General features: G+C 32.7%; 1 protein-coding gene across 7 annotated transcripts in view; it reads left to right on the top strand.

The window, feature by feature from the left end:
- KCNH7 (potassium voltage-gated channel subfamily H member 7) overlaps positions 1 to 14,003 on the top strand; it is a 438,357-nt gene that overhangs the window by 362,538 nt on the left and 61,816 nt on the right. For 6 of the 7 annotated variants that reach the window (XM_074337138.2, XM_074337148.2, XM_074337144.2 and 3 more), the window contains 2 exons: positions 1,716 to 2,141; positions 9,484 to 9,883. In XM_074337138.2, the coding sequence (XP_074193239.2) occupies positions 1,716 to 2,141; positions 9,484 to 9,883 (826 nt within the window). The remainder of the gene's footprint in view (positions 1 to 1,715; positions 2,142 to 9,483; positions 9,884 to 14,003) is intronic. The other variant, XM_088794493.1, reaches the window with a different exon arrangement.

Here is a 14,003-nt window from a genome sequence, read left to right as displayed (position 1 = left end):
CTACAGCTACAGTTATATATACTGATACAAATCTTGGATTCTGAGGATTGTTAGTATTTCATAAACAATGAAATTGCTTTATTTTCCAGATTTCTCTTTTACCAATAATTAATTCCTGTCATTTCTCATAATAGCTTAAAATAAAGCCCTGCTTCCTCCATATACTGGTAGTTCAAATGTACGCTAAACTAAAAAAAAAAAAAAATGGTTAGGTTCTTTATCATTTTTTCCAAAGCTAGTTAAATCAGCTTAGCTGTTATCTAAAAAGAGCTTTGCTTATTTTAACTGAACTATTTTGTTATATTTAAAAGTCATGTTATACCTCATTTGGGTTTGTTATTTAACTTCTCAAGTTCTTTTTAAAATAGAAATGGTAACTTGTCATCTGTGGGGGGGAAGGTATGAGATATGACAATGAAAATAAAATTCAAAATTGAAATTTGCCTGAGATAGTTTATTGTTATAAACAAATTAAAGCCTACATGGATAGAATCACCAAGAACATAGAAATAACAGTCTTTGACTAACAAATGGGGAACTCCCTGAGAGCCATGCTGCAAAACTGGTAATATATTAGTTGTGTTTAGAAGAATCTAGTCTAAGAAAATTTACTTAGTGAAATGAACCTTGAAATAGGGCCATTGTACATATGTGGGATATTCATAAAATAAGATTACAATCTACCCCCCCTTAAAAAATGCCATTATGTGCCCTTTGTGGGGCCATCAAAAATTTTAAATTCTTTAAAACCTATATATTAAAGCTAATTACATTTCCTGGGTAGCTAGATTACCTATTTGTTTGACCTTTGTTCTTGAAACTTGGTTTAAAATCATAAACTCATGACCTTTTCTACTGGGTAGGGTTACAATTCAAGTTTAACTCACTTTTTTTTTTTTTCCAGATAAACTAAGACTCTAGAAAATGAACTATTTTAGCTATTAAGTTAAATAAATCTTAGAGTTTAAATACTCCTTGGTGGGTAAAAACCTTGCAACATCTCTAGATTAGTATTCTTAACATCTCCTTGCACCATTCTGTCTTCAGGATTCTCTAAAGATGATAGAGGAGTTCACGTGAAACTGTATTTGTCCCAAACATAAAATATTGTTTTATATTCTTTTAGGAAAAGACTCCTTTGTGTTTATTTTAATCTCGTGTGCCTTTTTTTCTAACGTTAAAAACAGATTGCAGGTGGGACATTTTTAATTAAAGATTTGAATGAGCTGGGTTTAATTTATCAAGGTTTAATTATAAATTAAATATATGTAAACTAAATATGACCATGGATCCAAGTAGGCTGTTTCTACTCATTATAGCCAATCTTAGGTTTGAAAACTGAATTACTCATGTATTAAACCAATTTCATGTTTTTTCTAAAAATAGCTATGTATTTTTATTTCTGAATAGTACTATGTTCCAAAGAAATCAGTAATCATTACTTGGTATCTCAATGACAATATTCATTATTTTTCAGTGAAAATTATATTTATCAAGAAACACCAATGAGATTTTCTGGAGTCTAATATACTAGTGGGGGTTTATATGGGTTTCTTCAAATGTATGTTTTTCATACATACTTGACAATTCATGAAGTCAGTTACATGAATCCTCTCTAATAGAATTTGCTGTACAATTACCTTAATATTTTTATAGATTTAGAGATTAAATGATGGTATTTTTATATAGTGTATGATTTTCTTTTCTATATTCAGGTTCTCTCTTTAGGAGCAGATGTCCTGCCAGAATATAAACTGCAGACGCCACGCATCAACAAGTTTACAATATTGCACTATAGTCCTTTCAAGGCAGTCTGGGATTGGCTTATTCTCCTGTTGGTCATATACACTGCTATATTCACTCCCTACTCTGCAGCCTTTCTCCTCAATGACAGAGAAGAGCAGAAAAGACGAGAATGTGGCTATTCTTGTAGCCCTTTGAATGTGGTAGACTTGATTGTGGATATTATGTTTATCATAGATATTCTAATAAACTTCAGAACAACTTATGTAAATCAAAATGAGGAAGTGGTAAGTGATCCCGCCAAAATAGCAATACACTACTTCAAAGGCTGGTTCCTGATTGACATGGTTGCAGCAATTCCTTTTGACTTGCTGATTTTTGGATCTGGTTCTGATGAGGTAAGAGCTGCTTAAGAATCTTATTTTCTGAAAGATTGCAATTATAAAAGTGAATCTCTTTTAATTGCAAAAAAAAAAAGTGGTTGGTTTACAAGCTTCATATATCTCACATATGAAATTCATTTTCAATTGAAAATGCTATAAAATGAAAGTGAACCATTTTGTCATTGCAAATAATTCATAATTATTTCTATTTTTTCTAGATGCTAAAGACCATCCATCTTGTAACCAAAAATTAAGCTTAGAGACAGATGTTTCATAGCACATAGCATATTCCCAGGATAAAAATCACTACATATTAACCGCATGGGTGTAAAATTGTCAAAGATGAAGATGCCAGTTCTTAACTCAAAATTGTGGTTTGAAACAGAAGGAACTTGTTTTATATTCAGATTAAGTGGAAGAGGCATCTTCTGAAATGTCTTGTTCAAAACTCTTTCTCTTAAGTAATATCTAGATTGTAAAACACTTCTTGTGTTACCAATACTTAATAAAGCTGGAAACTTTAAGGGAATCTGACAGGTATGTGTATAGTGCATTTTCTGGATAGAGAGTTCGTACCTTTAGTCAGATTCTCAAAGGGATCTTTGATCCAGAAGAAGTTAACCTCTCCCAAAAGTTCCCTCCATTTAATTGCCACTAATTTTTATTATAAATGAATTTCCTGTATTCTATAAGGGAAAGATTTGCAGAAGTTGTGAAAGTAAGCCAAAAGGAGTAAGTTGAGAAAGATAACCTTGTTGTAAACTAAATATGTGTAGAGTTTTAAAAATTCAATGTCCTTTTTTACCCAAGAGCCACTGAGTCCCTCACCATCTTTAGTTGTTTTTCTTGTTTTTGTTTTTTAAGGGCAGACCAAATATAAAAAAATGCCCTCTGCAGATGGGGGCTTCCTGATCAATTAAGGCTTCAGGACAGGAGACTTCTCCTCTGCCAAGGGGAACTAACAGGCTTAGAATTCTCTCCTAACAGAACATGCCTATCAAACTGTGGTTAAGTTATGAGCAGGACAATGGAGCAATACAGTCTTTCTGGATTCTGCAAACCTTAGGCAAAGTCTGAAGCCTGACTCTCCTAATCTATAAAGATGATAATATCACCTTCCCCTCTTAAGTTTTTTTTGTTTGTTTGTTTGTTTTTTGTTTTTTGTGTTTTTAATTTGAGACTCTATTGAGATAATATACAGGAAACTCAGGAAAGTATGAAAAACAACAACAACAACGAAAACCTCAGCTGCTGTTAAGCTAGTTGAATTTTAATGTTAGATTCTCCTAACTTTTTAACTAAAAACAAAAAAGTGAAATACTTCTTTAACTATACTTATCCTTATGAATTTCTTACAATGAGAGATCCATGTAATTATACTAAGTACTTACTGGTAAACAATAGACTAAAACCTCACCCTTTCAAACTTTAAAATATGTACACCAACAACAAATTAAATTTCAGCTTTGCAAAATAAAAGAATGGTTGAACAAATAAATAGGCAAATAGGATTTTTAGAGAAAGTTAATTTACTGGTGGTATTAATCAATAACAATCAAACCAGCATGCATTTAAATATGCTGATTATAACCATTAAGATAGAATTTCTGGGAAGCAGTACTTAATTAGTTTAATTTCAGTTACTATTGCACTTGAAAATAATAAAATTCATTAAAAATATGTAATTCAGAAAAATCACTATTTCAAACAGGACTTCTAGTTTGCTGAAACAAGAGAAAATGTATATGATTCACATTAGTATAGGATGAAACAGTCTTGGGGGAAAAAACGGTGTCTGATCATCTTTCTCATGTAGCATTAAGGAAAAGGTGACGTTTGCCTCAGAGAAAACAGTGCCAGTTCTCCACTTGTGTATGATTTCAGGGATTAACCCATGTTCTCAAAGCTGCTTCTCACTCTTTTAAGTTGTGATATGATATGGGAAGGATCCTAGCTTTGCAGGCAGACAGACCTGGCTTTGATTCTCCTCTGTGCCACTCATTTGCTGTATTTTGGCAAGATATTTAATTGGTTTCTGACTTTATTTCTTTTCTGTAAGCTGGCAATAGTAAGTTCTTGTAATATTTAAAAATAACATATGTATTGCTAAATGTTACTTCTCATTCTAATCCCTTCGGATAAAAGTCCCTGTTTCTTAATGCAGTCCTCCTTTAAAAACTTTCATGTTACCATATTCATCCATAAATACTTTAATTACTCATTTATTCAACAAATACAGTCATGCCTTGCTTAGTGATAGAGACATGTTCTGAGAAATAAATGTGTTGCTAGGCAATTTCATCGTTGTGCGAACGTCATAGAGTACACCTATACAAACCTGAATGGTGTAGCCTACAGTACACTTAGGCTGTATGGTATAACCTATTGCTCCTAGGCTATGAGCCTGTACTGTACAAACATGTTACTGTACAAAACAACATGAGATTAAATCAGCACAAGAGAAAATGATGCAGTCAGGAGATGTAAACACTAGACGTAGGACGCTGCTGCTGGGGCACCATAACACAATGTCTTACAGCAAACTTTTTTCTTTTATAAGTACAAAAATACACTCTAAAATAATGATAAAAAGTATAGTATAGTAAATACATAAACCAGTTATACAGTTGTTTATTATCATTATCAAGTATCATGTACTGTACATAATTGTATGTGCTATACTTTTTTATTTGACTGAAGCACAATAGGTTTGTTTACTGCAGCATCAGCACAAACATGTTATAATGCATTGTGTTATGATGTTACCACAACCACACATCACTAGGCAATAGGAATTTTTCAGCTCCATTATAATATTATGGGACCACCATCATATAGGCTGCCATTGTTGACCTAAACGTCATTATGTGATCGATGGCCAAATTTATTGAGTGTCTATTATCTTACAATAGTTATTAGGTTAGCTAACTGCAGCTAGAAATCCTGAAGAAATGGGGACAGAAAGGAAATGTTCTGAGGCCAGTTACTGGGCTGCGAAGCACAAAAACATGAGGTGTGGTGGGGGGAAGTATGTTAGCATGAAGGATGGCAAGTGGAGAGCTGAAAGGGGCATAAGGGAATCAGATATTGGGCTGGGTCAGCTATGAAGGGTAAGAAGACCAGTGATGGACTGGACCACTTTATACATTTTTCAGGAGTGACAATGAAGATACTCCTTTTATATGCAAACCATATTATATAACTATAATTAGACTTTTCAGTACATAGTAATATTTCCAAATAAAAGTTTTTAAAAAGTGAATAAAATGTCATGTAATAAGAATATTAAAAATATTCAGCATCTGTTTTTGTTTCTGGCAAAAAAGAAAAAGTCCAAAAAAAAAAAAGAAATGCTTTCAGAGAAAAAGTGATCTTATATTCAAGTGGACCGATTTGGGAAGTTTCATCATATGAATATGAAAAATAACTCTTGGGGATTTCTGACCCAAAATTAAGTGACAAATCCTAAAATCATTAAGCTAGAGGTTATTCCGGTAAGAGATCATCTATCCAGTTTCTTTAAACTGGGTTTCAGGAAGGTGCTGAGAGAGTCTCAGAGACTCTCAAGGTTTGACAAGCAAGACAAGCTAAGACTCAGAGACATCCACCTTCACTATAAAGAGTAACAGTTTTACATGCTTTACCAAGTACAGTTTCATGTAAACTTTTCATTATCTGCCTCTAAGTTTCCCATATTTCATTTATCTGTGGCAAATCTTACTTTCATCAATATTAACAGTTAGAACGTAGAGCATTCTGCTTAGCTAAATGCTTCATCAACCTCTTCCACCCCTAAAAATTAATATTCTTTGATTAATTACTTTCTTTGTTGACCTCTCTCCTTTCACCCTTAACTGTTATTTTTCATGAATCCTGAATGCAAGCAAGACTTTTGAAAGCTAAGTAAAGTGCCCTTTGAAGGAAAGTACTAATAGGAAAGAGGACTTTTTGCTCACATTGACGTTTGCTTCATTAGTCTGATTGATGAATCATAGAATGGATACAAGAAAAAAACCTAGCAGGCATCCATGTAGTATTATCATGATGTTTTTGTGTTTCATAATATCAATTACCTTTAGTGAGCTTTTATGTTTTTTGAGTCTCTACCAAAAGCAACAATAAACAGTCTTTTTCTAATAGCAATGGAAAGCTCAAGAAATAATATCTAAGGGAAAATTCTTTAATTCTATTTTAAAAATTATTGTGATGGGTTTAAGGATAGTTTTATCCCTATTTTTAAAAACTGAAAAAACCCACAAGGATAGATTTCCATAATATCTCGGGATTGTACATGAAATTAGGTGTGCTGAAAACATTCTACTCAGCGAAATTTTGATGTCAACACAATCATATTATAAGGTGATTGTGGGTCCCATTTTTCACTTGCAGATAATACAAAGATAGTCCACTGAACTAAACGATGGGAAATACTAGTCTTCAACAAATCACCAAGAGGAGATTGATCATTCTTTAGGCTACTCTCTCTGAGATTTTGGCACAATCGCTTCTCTCTGTCGTGCAATCTGGAGTAAAACACCTTAAATCTTTAAAGAGATATTTAAATTAGAAGAGGAAGAAAAGAGTTATTAAAGTCTTAAGTGTTATCTACAAGTTGTGCTGTACACAACTGTAGCTAAGAAAGAATGCCCAGGTGTGTTAGCAGCATCTTGATAAAAATAGAAATAAGACCAAGTCATTTCTCACGATGTCAAACTAGCATGGGCAGTAATGCTTGAGAACGTGGCTTTGACTGTTGAAGTCAATATTCGCTCATCCTTGTGAAACTGGTTTGAGACTTCATTATGTACCATATTTCTTAAGCTTTTATATTTTTTTCAGAAAAGGTATCACTTGTATGTTATTATGTAAGATATGTTTATTTATCTCCTTAGGAAACTTACTGACACCTAGGTTTTTATCTTATTTTAATATAATTCTAGAAGAAACATCAGAGGTTTCTTTGGAAAGAGGGCAAAAAGGAGGTGGGTGGCATACATAGCCGATTTGATAGCTTTTCTTTTCATAACATCATTTTAACTCTACCAACTTTGCAGCCAGAAGAGTCATTAGTACTTATTATCACAATATGTTATAAAAACAGCTCATTTGTTTTGCAGCATCTCATTTCATTAACCAAATAACTACAGAATTTTCATATTTCATTTACTTTGAGGTTCAGAGAGAAATTTTGTTCCAAGGACAAGAAGTTTTGAATAATAATCCTCAAATATTTCTGATTTCTCACATAAGAAAATAGGTAACAGGACTAGGATGAAAAATAAACACACAGAGTTAAGCTGTGAAGTGTAGAAATTATAACACATTGAACCAAGGTGATTCCTGTTACAAGAGTCTGAGCTCTCAGGGCTTATAGATGAAATCCTTGTCTTTAAAATCCCTGCCATTTCCTGTGGAGGCTGCAAGACCAATGTTGGAAAGCCTCCACTTGGGATATCTAGGTAATGCATCTGGAAAGTGTGTAAGCGCTAACAACCCGTTTCACAATATAAAGTTCCTGCTTGCTGATGGAAACAAAAGTATATGTGATGTTCAAATAAAAACATGAAAAGCTACCGTTTATTGGGTATTATCTACAATCCTGCAAGGTAGGCGTCATTATGCCCAATTACATTGAAATTTGACACTTAGAAATTTAATAAATGACTTCTTCTCCTAGGTGGCACCCTGGCATAGAAGAAGCATTCAAACATAAGATTGTCTGTTCCAAAGTCTTTGCATGTAACTGCTAAGCTGAAATATTGATAATACAAATAGTAGAAAGTTGACATTTCTCCAAGGAAACCACCTAGTACTAACTTAAACTCTCCATTTATTCATTGAGAAGAGGTATACTTTTAAGTTTGTAAAGGAGAAAAAAAAACTATTTCCTCTTTTGCACCCTGAAAAATAAGAACCCACCACTGAAAACAGAGAAGGCTCATCTCTCCACACATTCCAAAATGAGCAAAGATTTGAGTCCAGTTGTGACAAGCAGATCTCAACTTCATAAGCTCCTCTCACCTCTAGAGTATTCCAATACTAACTGAATTAAAGAATTCAGGGAGATTCAGGAATCTCCCCTTCCCTTGTGACCACTATAGCCCAAGGGGGGGAAAATGCAATACTTATTATAGCATTTTAATGAAAATGTTTTTCTTGATATTTAGTGCCCTTTTTCTACCATGTCAATATGAATAGATATAGAGTGATAGTTATTCCATGAGCTGTTTCTTTAATTAAAATATAAGTTTTCTTAACTCAGTTGGATGCATTTTGTGAAATAAACACCAACAATGAACAGATAAAATGACTCAATAATTGATTGGTAAACACCATGTAACTATGGAATAATTATATGCCCTGTGAATTATGTAGTACTTATAGTTGACATTATTTAGAAAACTTAAGAAATCAAGTTGTAATTTGTGCTTATCAGATTTCAAGTCCAAACAACCAGTTAACTATCCTGTTATTATATAGAAATGTCCTATGATTAGATACCTGGTCAATAATAATCATGTAATTAGTTATACAAATCACACCCCAAAGCGTACATAATATCATTGGGATAACACAAAGCAATTTGTCAATTTAACACACTTAGGAAGAAAAAAATGCATTGAAACATAGTGCCTAATGCATGCGTGTGATCATCCAATATATTTCCCAGTTGTCTGCTTGACTGGCTCCTTTTCACTATGCAAATCTTTCTCAACACTAAGGTCAGCTTCTAAGCAAGGCCTTCCTTGGCCTTTCTTTCTAAAGCGGTCCTCATTCCATCCCATGCTCTCAATTACTCTCCATCATTTCACTTTGTTTTACTATCATCATGGCACTTCTCATCTCTGAAATGATCTTATTATTTGTTTATTTTAAAAATATTTGTCTCTTTCCAGTAGACAGGGGACCTTGACTCCCTTCATTACATAAGACACTTTGTCTACTAAATAACAGTCTCTATTATTATAGAAAGCGACCATGTATATTTGTTCAACACTCTAAGGCCAGTATGGCACTTGCTAGGCACACCGGTAACACACTGGAATGTTTGTTGGTGGATGAATGATTTACTGAAGTATCCATGATGTGCAAGGTTCTTGGTTAGAGTATAAAACAAGATAATTTGTGCTATGGGTCTTGCATGCCAAGATATTTTCCAAAGCAAAGGTAAAGTTAAAAAAAAAAAAAAAAAAAACAACAACAACAACAACAACAACAACAAAAACCACAATACAAATATACAGTTATCCTCAATGCTATCATATTGTTTTAACCTGTTTCTGCCTACATAGCTTCACAGGATTATACATTGAATTGTTTACCAACTGTTTCTGACAATACACATTTACTTCCACAGACAACGACATTAATTGGTCTTTTGAAGACAGCTCGACTCCTTCGTCTTGTGCGAGTGGCTCGCAAACTTGACCGATACTCAGAATATGGCGCTGCTGTGTTAATGCTCTTAATGTGCATATTTGCCCTGATTGCTCACTGGCTGGCTTGCATTTGGTATGCAATCGGGAATGTAGAAAGGCCTTACCTGACTGACAAAATCGGATGGTTGGATTCCTTAGGACAGCAAATCGGAAAACGTTACAATGACAGTGACTCAAGCTCTGGACCTTCCATTAAAGACAAATATGTCACAGCACTTTATTTTACCTTCAGCAGTTTAACCAGTGTGGGATTCGGGAATGTGTCTCCTAACACGAATTCGGAGAAAATATTTTCCATTTGTGTCATGTTGATTGGCTGTAAGTAGATTTCTCTTTCATTATTTGTTAGGATAAAATAATATCACAAAATTGAGATCTCTAGCATATTTAAAGTAAGGAATAGAAAAAATTATAGAAAATTGTAGAAGTAATGGGATTATATATTTGGGTATGATAGTCTATCAAATCTGATTCTCTGTGTGACTGGGAGACACCAAAGATTTTCAGACCTCAGATAACCATGAGCATAAAACTGAAGTGACACGGGTGTTGGAATTCAGGAATTGAAATTTTCAGTTCACTTTTACTGCTGTAAAAATATGTGTGTGATTTATTACCAGTAGTTATTTTCTATTTCAGGCTGAGGCCAGATTAGAATGGGAAGTATTACTTTACATTATATTACTAGATGTAGCAGATAGATAGATAGATAGATAGATAGATAGATAGATAGATAGATAGATAGATAGATAGATTTACATACATACATATATATATATCACTACTATTAATTATAATGTAAGTTTATCTTGTATATCTGTATATATACAATATGTGTGTATGTGTATGTGTGTGTGTGTATATATATATATATATATATAATTTCCCCAGTCACTGACTACAAATTCCATTCCCTGTGACACTATGCCAAGGCCTAAGTGATTAACCTTTACCTTGTAATTAGGTAATATCACTGAACATTATTTATAAGGTTCATTCTTTGGAATAAGAAAAATGTCTGTATTAAGCTAAGGATGTTTTAATGTTAGTATATATATATTTTTTACATCACACTGTGAACTACTAAGATAACCTTGCTAATATCAGGCAGCAATTAGCAAAAGTTTGGTGAATTTACAAAGCTTAAAAAAAGCATCATCCTTAGACAGTGTACAACTTTGAAAATATCCAGAGTTGATTCTTAAGTGTTAACATATTGACTAATGAGATGGCCTTATATAAGCTTTATTTATAAAACTTAAATAGATTCACCAGTTTATTGTCCACTTTATTTAAAACTTATTTTCAATATATATGTCTTGGTGTTTTAGTAACATTTGTATAGTAAAAGAACAGTATATTTAAATAACTCATAAGATATTCTACAAGTTCAGGCTCAGTCTTGGCTATAAACACAGAAGTAATATTGCACCCAGAGGAAATGGAAGTGAGGCCTACTGGAAAATAATAGAAAAACCCATTTCAGAGAGATTGAATCTCTCAGAGCAAAGCAAACACAGTCCAAATCAGTCTGTGATTATAACAGCTAGTAAATACATTTAGTGGTTATCAACTTTAGTGTCATAAGTAGCAAACAAAGAAAAGAAGAAAAAAAAGGTGTTTTTTTTGTTACTTAGACACCTATGTAAATATATACCTACATCTATATCTACGTATATACTTGTGTTTTAAGAAAACAAACCCTGCAATTTAAAACTTAGAATTTGTAAAAAAGAATTTTTAACATGCACTGAAGTTTAACCTGTTCACCATTTAGGAATCCTTGCCACTTCTGAGAATTAAGTGAAAAACAGAACTGTTTATCACGTGAATTATTTTAAGTTAAAGAAAACTCAGCTCTTTACTTGTTCTACACCTCAACTCTAATTCCTAAATCAGGGGAATTATTGGCAGTTTTCATTCTTCTTTTCTTCCTTTCTTTTTTATCATTTTTCCTTCTATCTTTTTTTTTTTTTTTTTTCACTTTTTCTTCTTTTTTAAATATGGCACTAGGGTATTTCTGTTGCTTCCTTAAGAAGAATACGTGTCTCCTGCAGATGAATTTCATATATTTTAAGACAAGAAAAATCATTCTAGTCAACTGAGTAAAGTAAGAGACATCCACATTATACATAATATCCTTTATTTGAAAAACTAACTTGGTTCTACAAACCTTAATCAAAATGGGATTACATAAAGCTTAATGTTGCACAGGAAAAATTTATAAAAATTCCCAAGAATTCTATCATGACCTATTATTCCATGAATTTTAAAAAAAGGTAAAATTAAGATTTGAAACTGAACAGTAATAAGAATGCCACTGATATTTGCTTAGCCATTTGATCTATGTGGGTGTATCTATACATAATATTTCCATTTAGAGCCTACTGTATTAACAAATGATTTGCTTTCCTATGGTTATATTTCTACACTAAGTAAATACTCTTCAGATCTATGAGTGACCTGATTTCAAGCAAATATTAAAATACAATATCCAAATATTTAATGTAAAATATTGTATATGTACTAATCCTAGTTATAGTTTTTATAGTCTAATCTATATCAGATTGAACTCTCTTATCATCCCTGAGCTTCTTTAAATCAAATCTTCATTCTAGAAGAAAAATTTGAAGTCTAGCTCTAGAAAAATGAAACAATCAATCATCCCTATGGAAAGTAAAAATTAAACATTGAAAACCAGCATCTAACTATATACAAACAACTCAGATATCTATAGGTACATTTTAAAAGCTGCTATTTGCAAAGAAAGTTACCAGTTGTACTTCTGAATATCTATAGAGAACAGTAACCAGATAATTCATTTTAAAAGTGTACACAATTCAAGATGACAAAGAAAGGAAACTGTAAGCAACCATTAAATAGGTGTAAATATAAGTGATGCTCATGTATTTATATCTCTGTATTCTAATATATAAGTTTATATCTTTATTCAGTTATTATAAATTTAACACAGATGTTTAATTTTAAAAACACATAAACCAGTAAATAAAAACAAATGTATTTCATCTATGACCTCCTTGACAAACATCTTGGAAGAATTTCTTATTTTTATAATATGTAAATAAAAAATATTACTGGATTTCTGCTTGTAGCCATGATAGAATGACTAGAACCTTACCATACCCCTGTATTTTTATTTTTATATAACAGAAAACTAAATAAAATATATATGTCAACTATTTTCAGCATTGGAAATCAAATAGTAGAGGAGTTTGATCCCTGAAAGAAGGAAAACAAAAAATATAAGCCCCACGATATCCTCAGCTTGCTGCCTGGAGGCACTTTCTACTCCACAGTGAAAGGCAAAGCCACCTAAGGAGAGGACAGTCATCTCACTGAGCTAAGAAAACAAGATCAGAGGTCGTGGAGGCAGAGGTGCTATAGTTGGCAAGACAATCAGACAAGAGGCAGCTATGGGAAAGAAAAGCTCCAGAAAACTGTGTAGTTATTCCCTTGAGACTACTGATGAATATTGAATCCCAAATGCATGAGCTAAAACTTCTCAAACCCAGGCAAATAAATACCAGAAGTACTGTAAGCGAGACAACTTTCAGCGCTCACACAGGTATGGGAGATATTCAAGTTCCTGCCAGCCAGTAGAAACCCTTCATTGAACACTGGTATTCAACTGAATGCTCAGAAAAGTGTTGCTATAGTACTAGCACTAGTCTAGGCCAGTACAAAGCCTAAAAACAGCTCTCAAAAGGAGCAAACTGATCTACAAGTAATGTAACTAACTGTAAGAACAAATGTAACATTTCTCTAGGAAGACAAAAAATATACAACGATGAACAATGTTCAATTTACAATGCACATCATCTATTAAAAGATTAATAGATATACTAAGAAACAAGAAAATGTAACCTTGAGCAAGAGAAAAAAATTTTTTTAGCCTACATCTGAATTTAACAGAGATGATGGAAGTAGTAGCCAATACAAAGCACTTGAGCAAATATGCATGTGGACTTCCAGAAAATGGGGGAGGGATGCAGAAGAAAATTTTTTTAAGAAATGGCTGATAATTTTCTAAAATTGATAAAAATTATAAACCACAGATCCAAGAAGTTCAGTAAATCCCAAACAGGTTGAACACAGACATGCATGTGTGTGTGCATGCACACACATGGTGCATTATAATCAAAATAATGAAAAATAATGATAAAGAGAAAATAAAATCTTAAAAATAACTAGAGGGAAAGGAAGACATAATGTACAAAGGGAAAACATCAGGTTGGTAGCAGATTTCTTATTAGAAACAATGCAAGCCAGAAGATAATGGAATTAAATCTTTAAAATGCTGGAAGAAAAACAAAATCAGTCAATATAGAAATTTCTGTACAATTAAACTATTCTCAAAAATGATAAACAAAACCTGGCATAATTCATTATAAGCATACTACAAGAAATTGTAAAGTTC

Source organism: Rhinolophus sinicus, chromosome 17 (assembly GCF_057876585.1).
Source record: "Rhinolophus sinicus isolate RSI-liver-muscle chromosome 17, RSI-T2T, whole genome shotgun sequence".
In the NCBI taxonomy this organism is placed as follows: Eukaryota; Metazoa; Chordata; class Mammalia; order Chiroptera; family Rhinolophidae; genus Rhinolophus; species Rhinolophus sinicus.
Note: the sequence above shows the minus strand (reverse complement) of the source record. Positions and strands in the feature narration are given on the sequence as shown.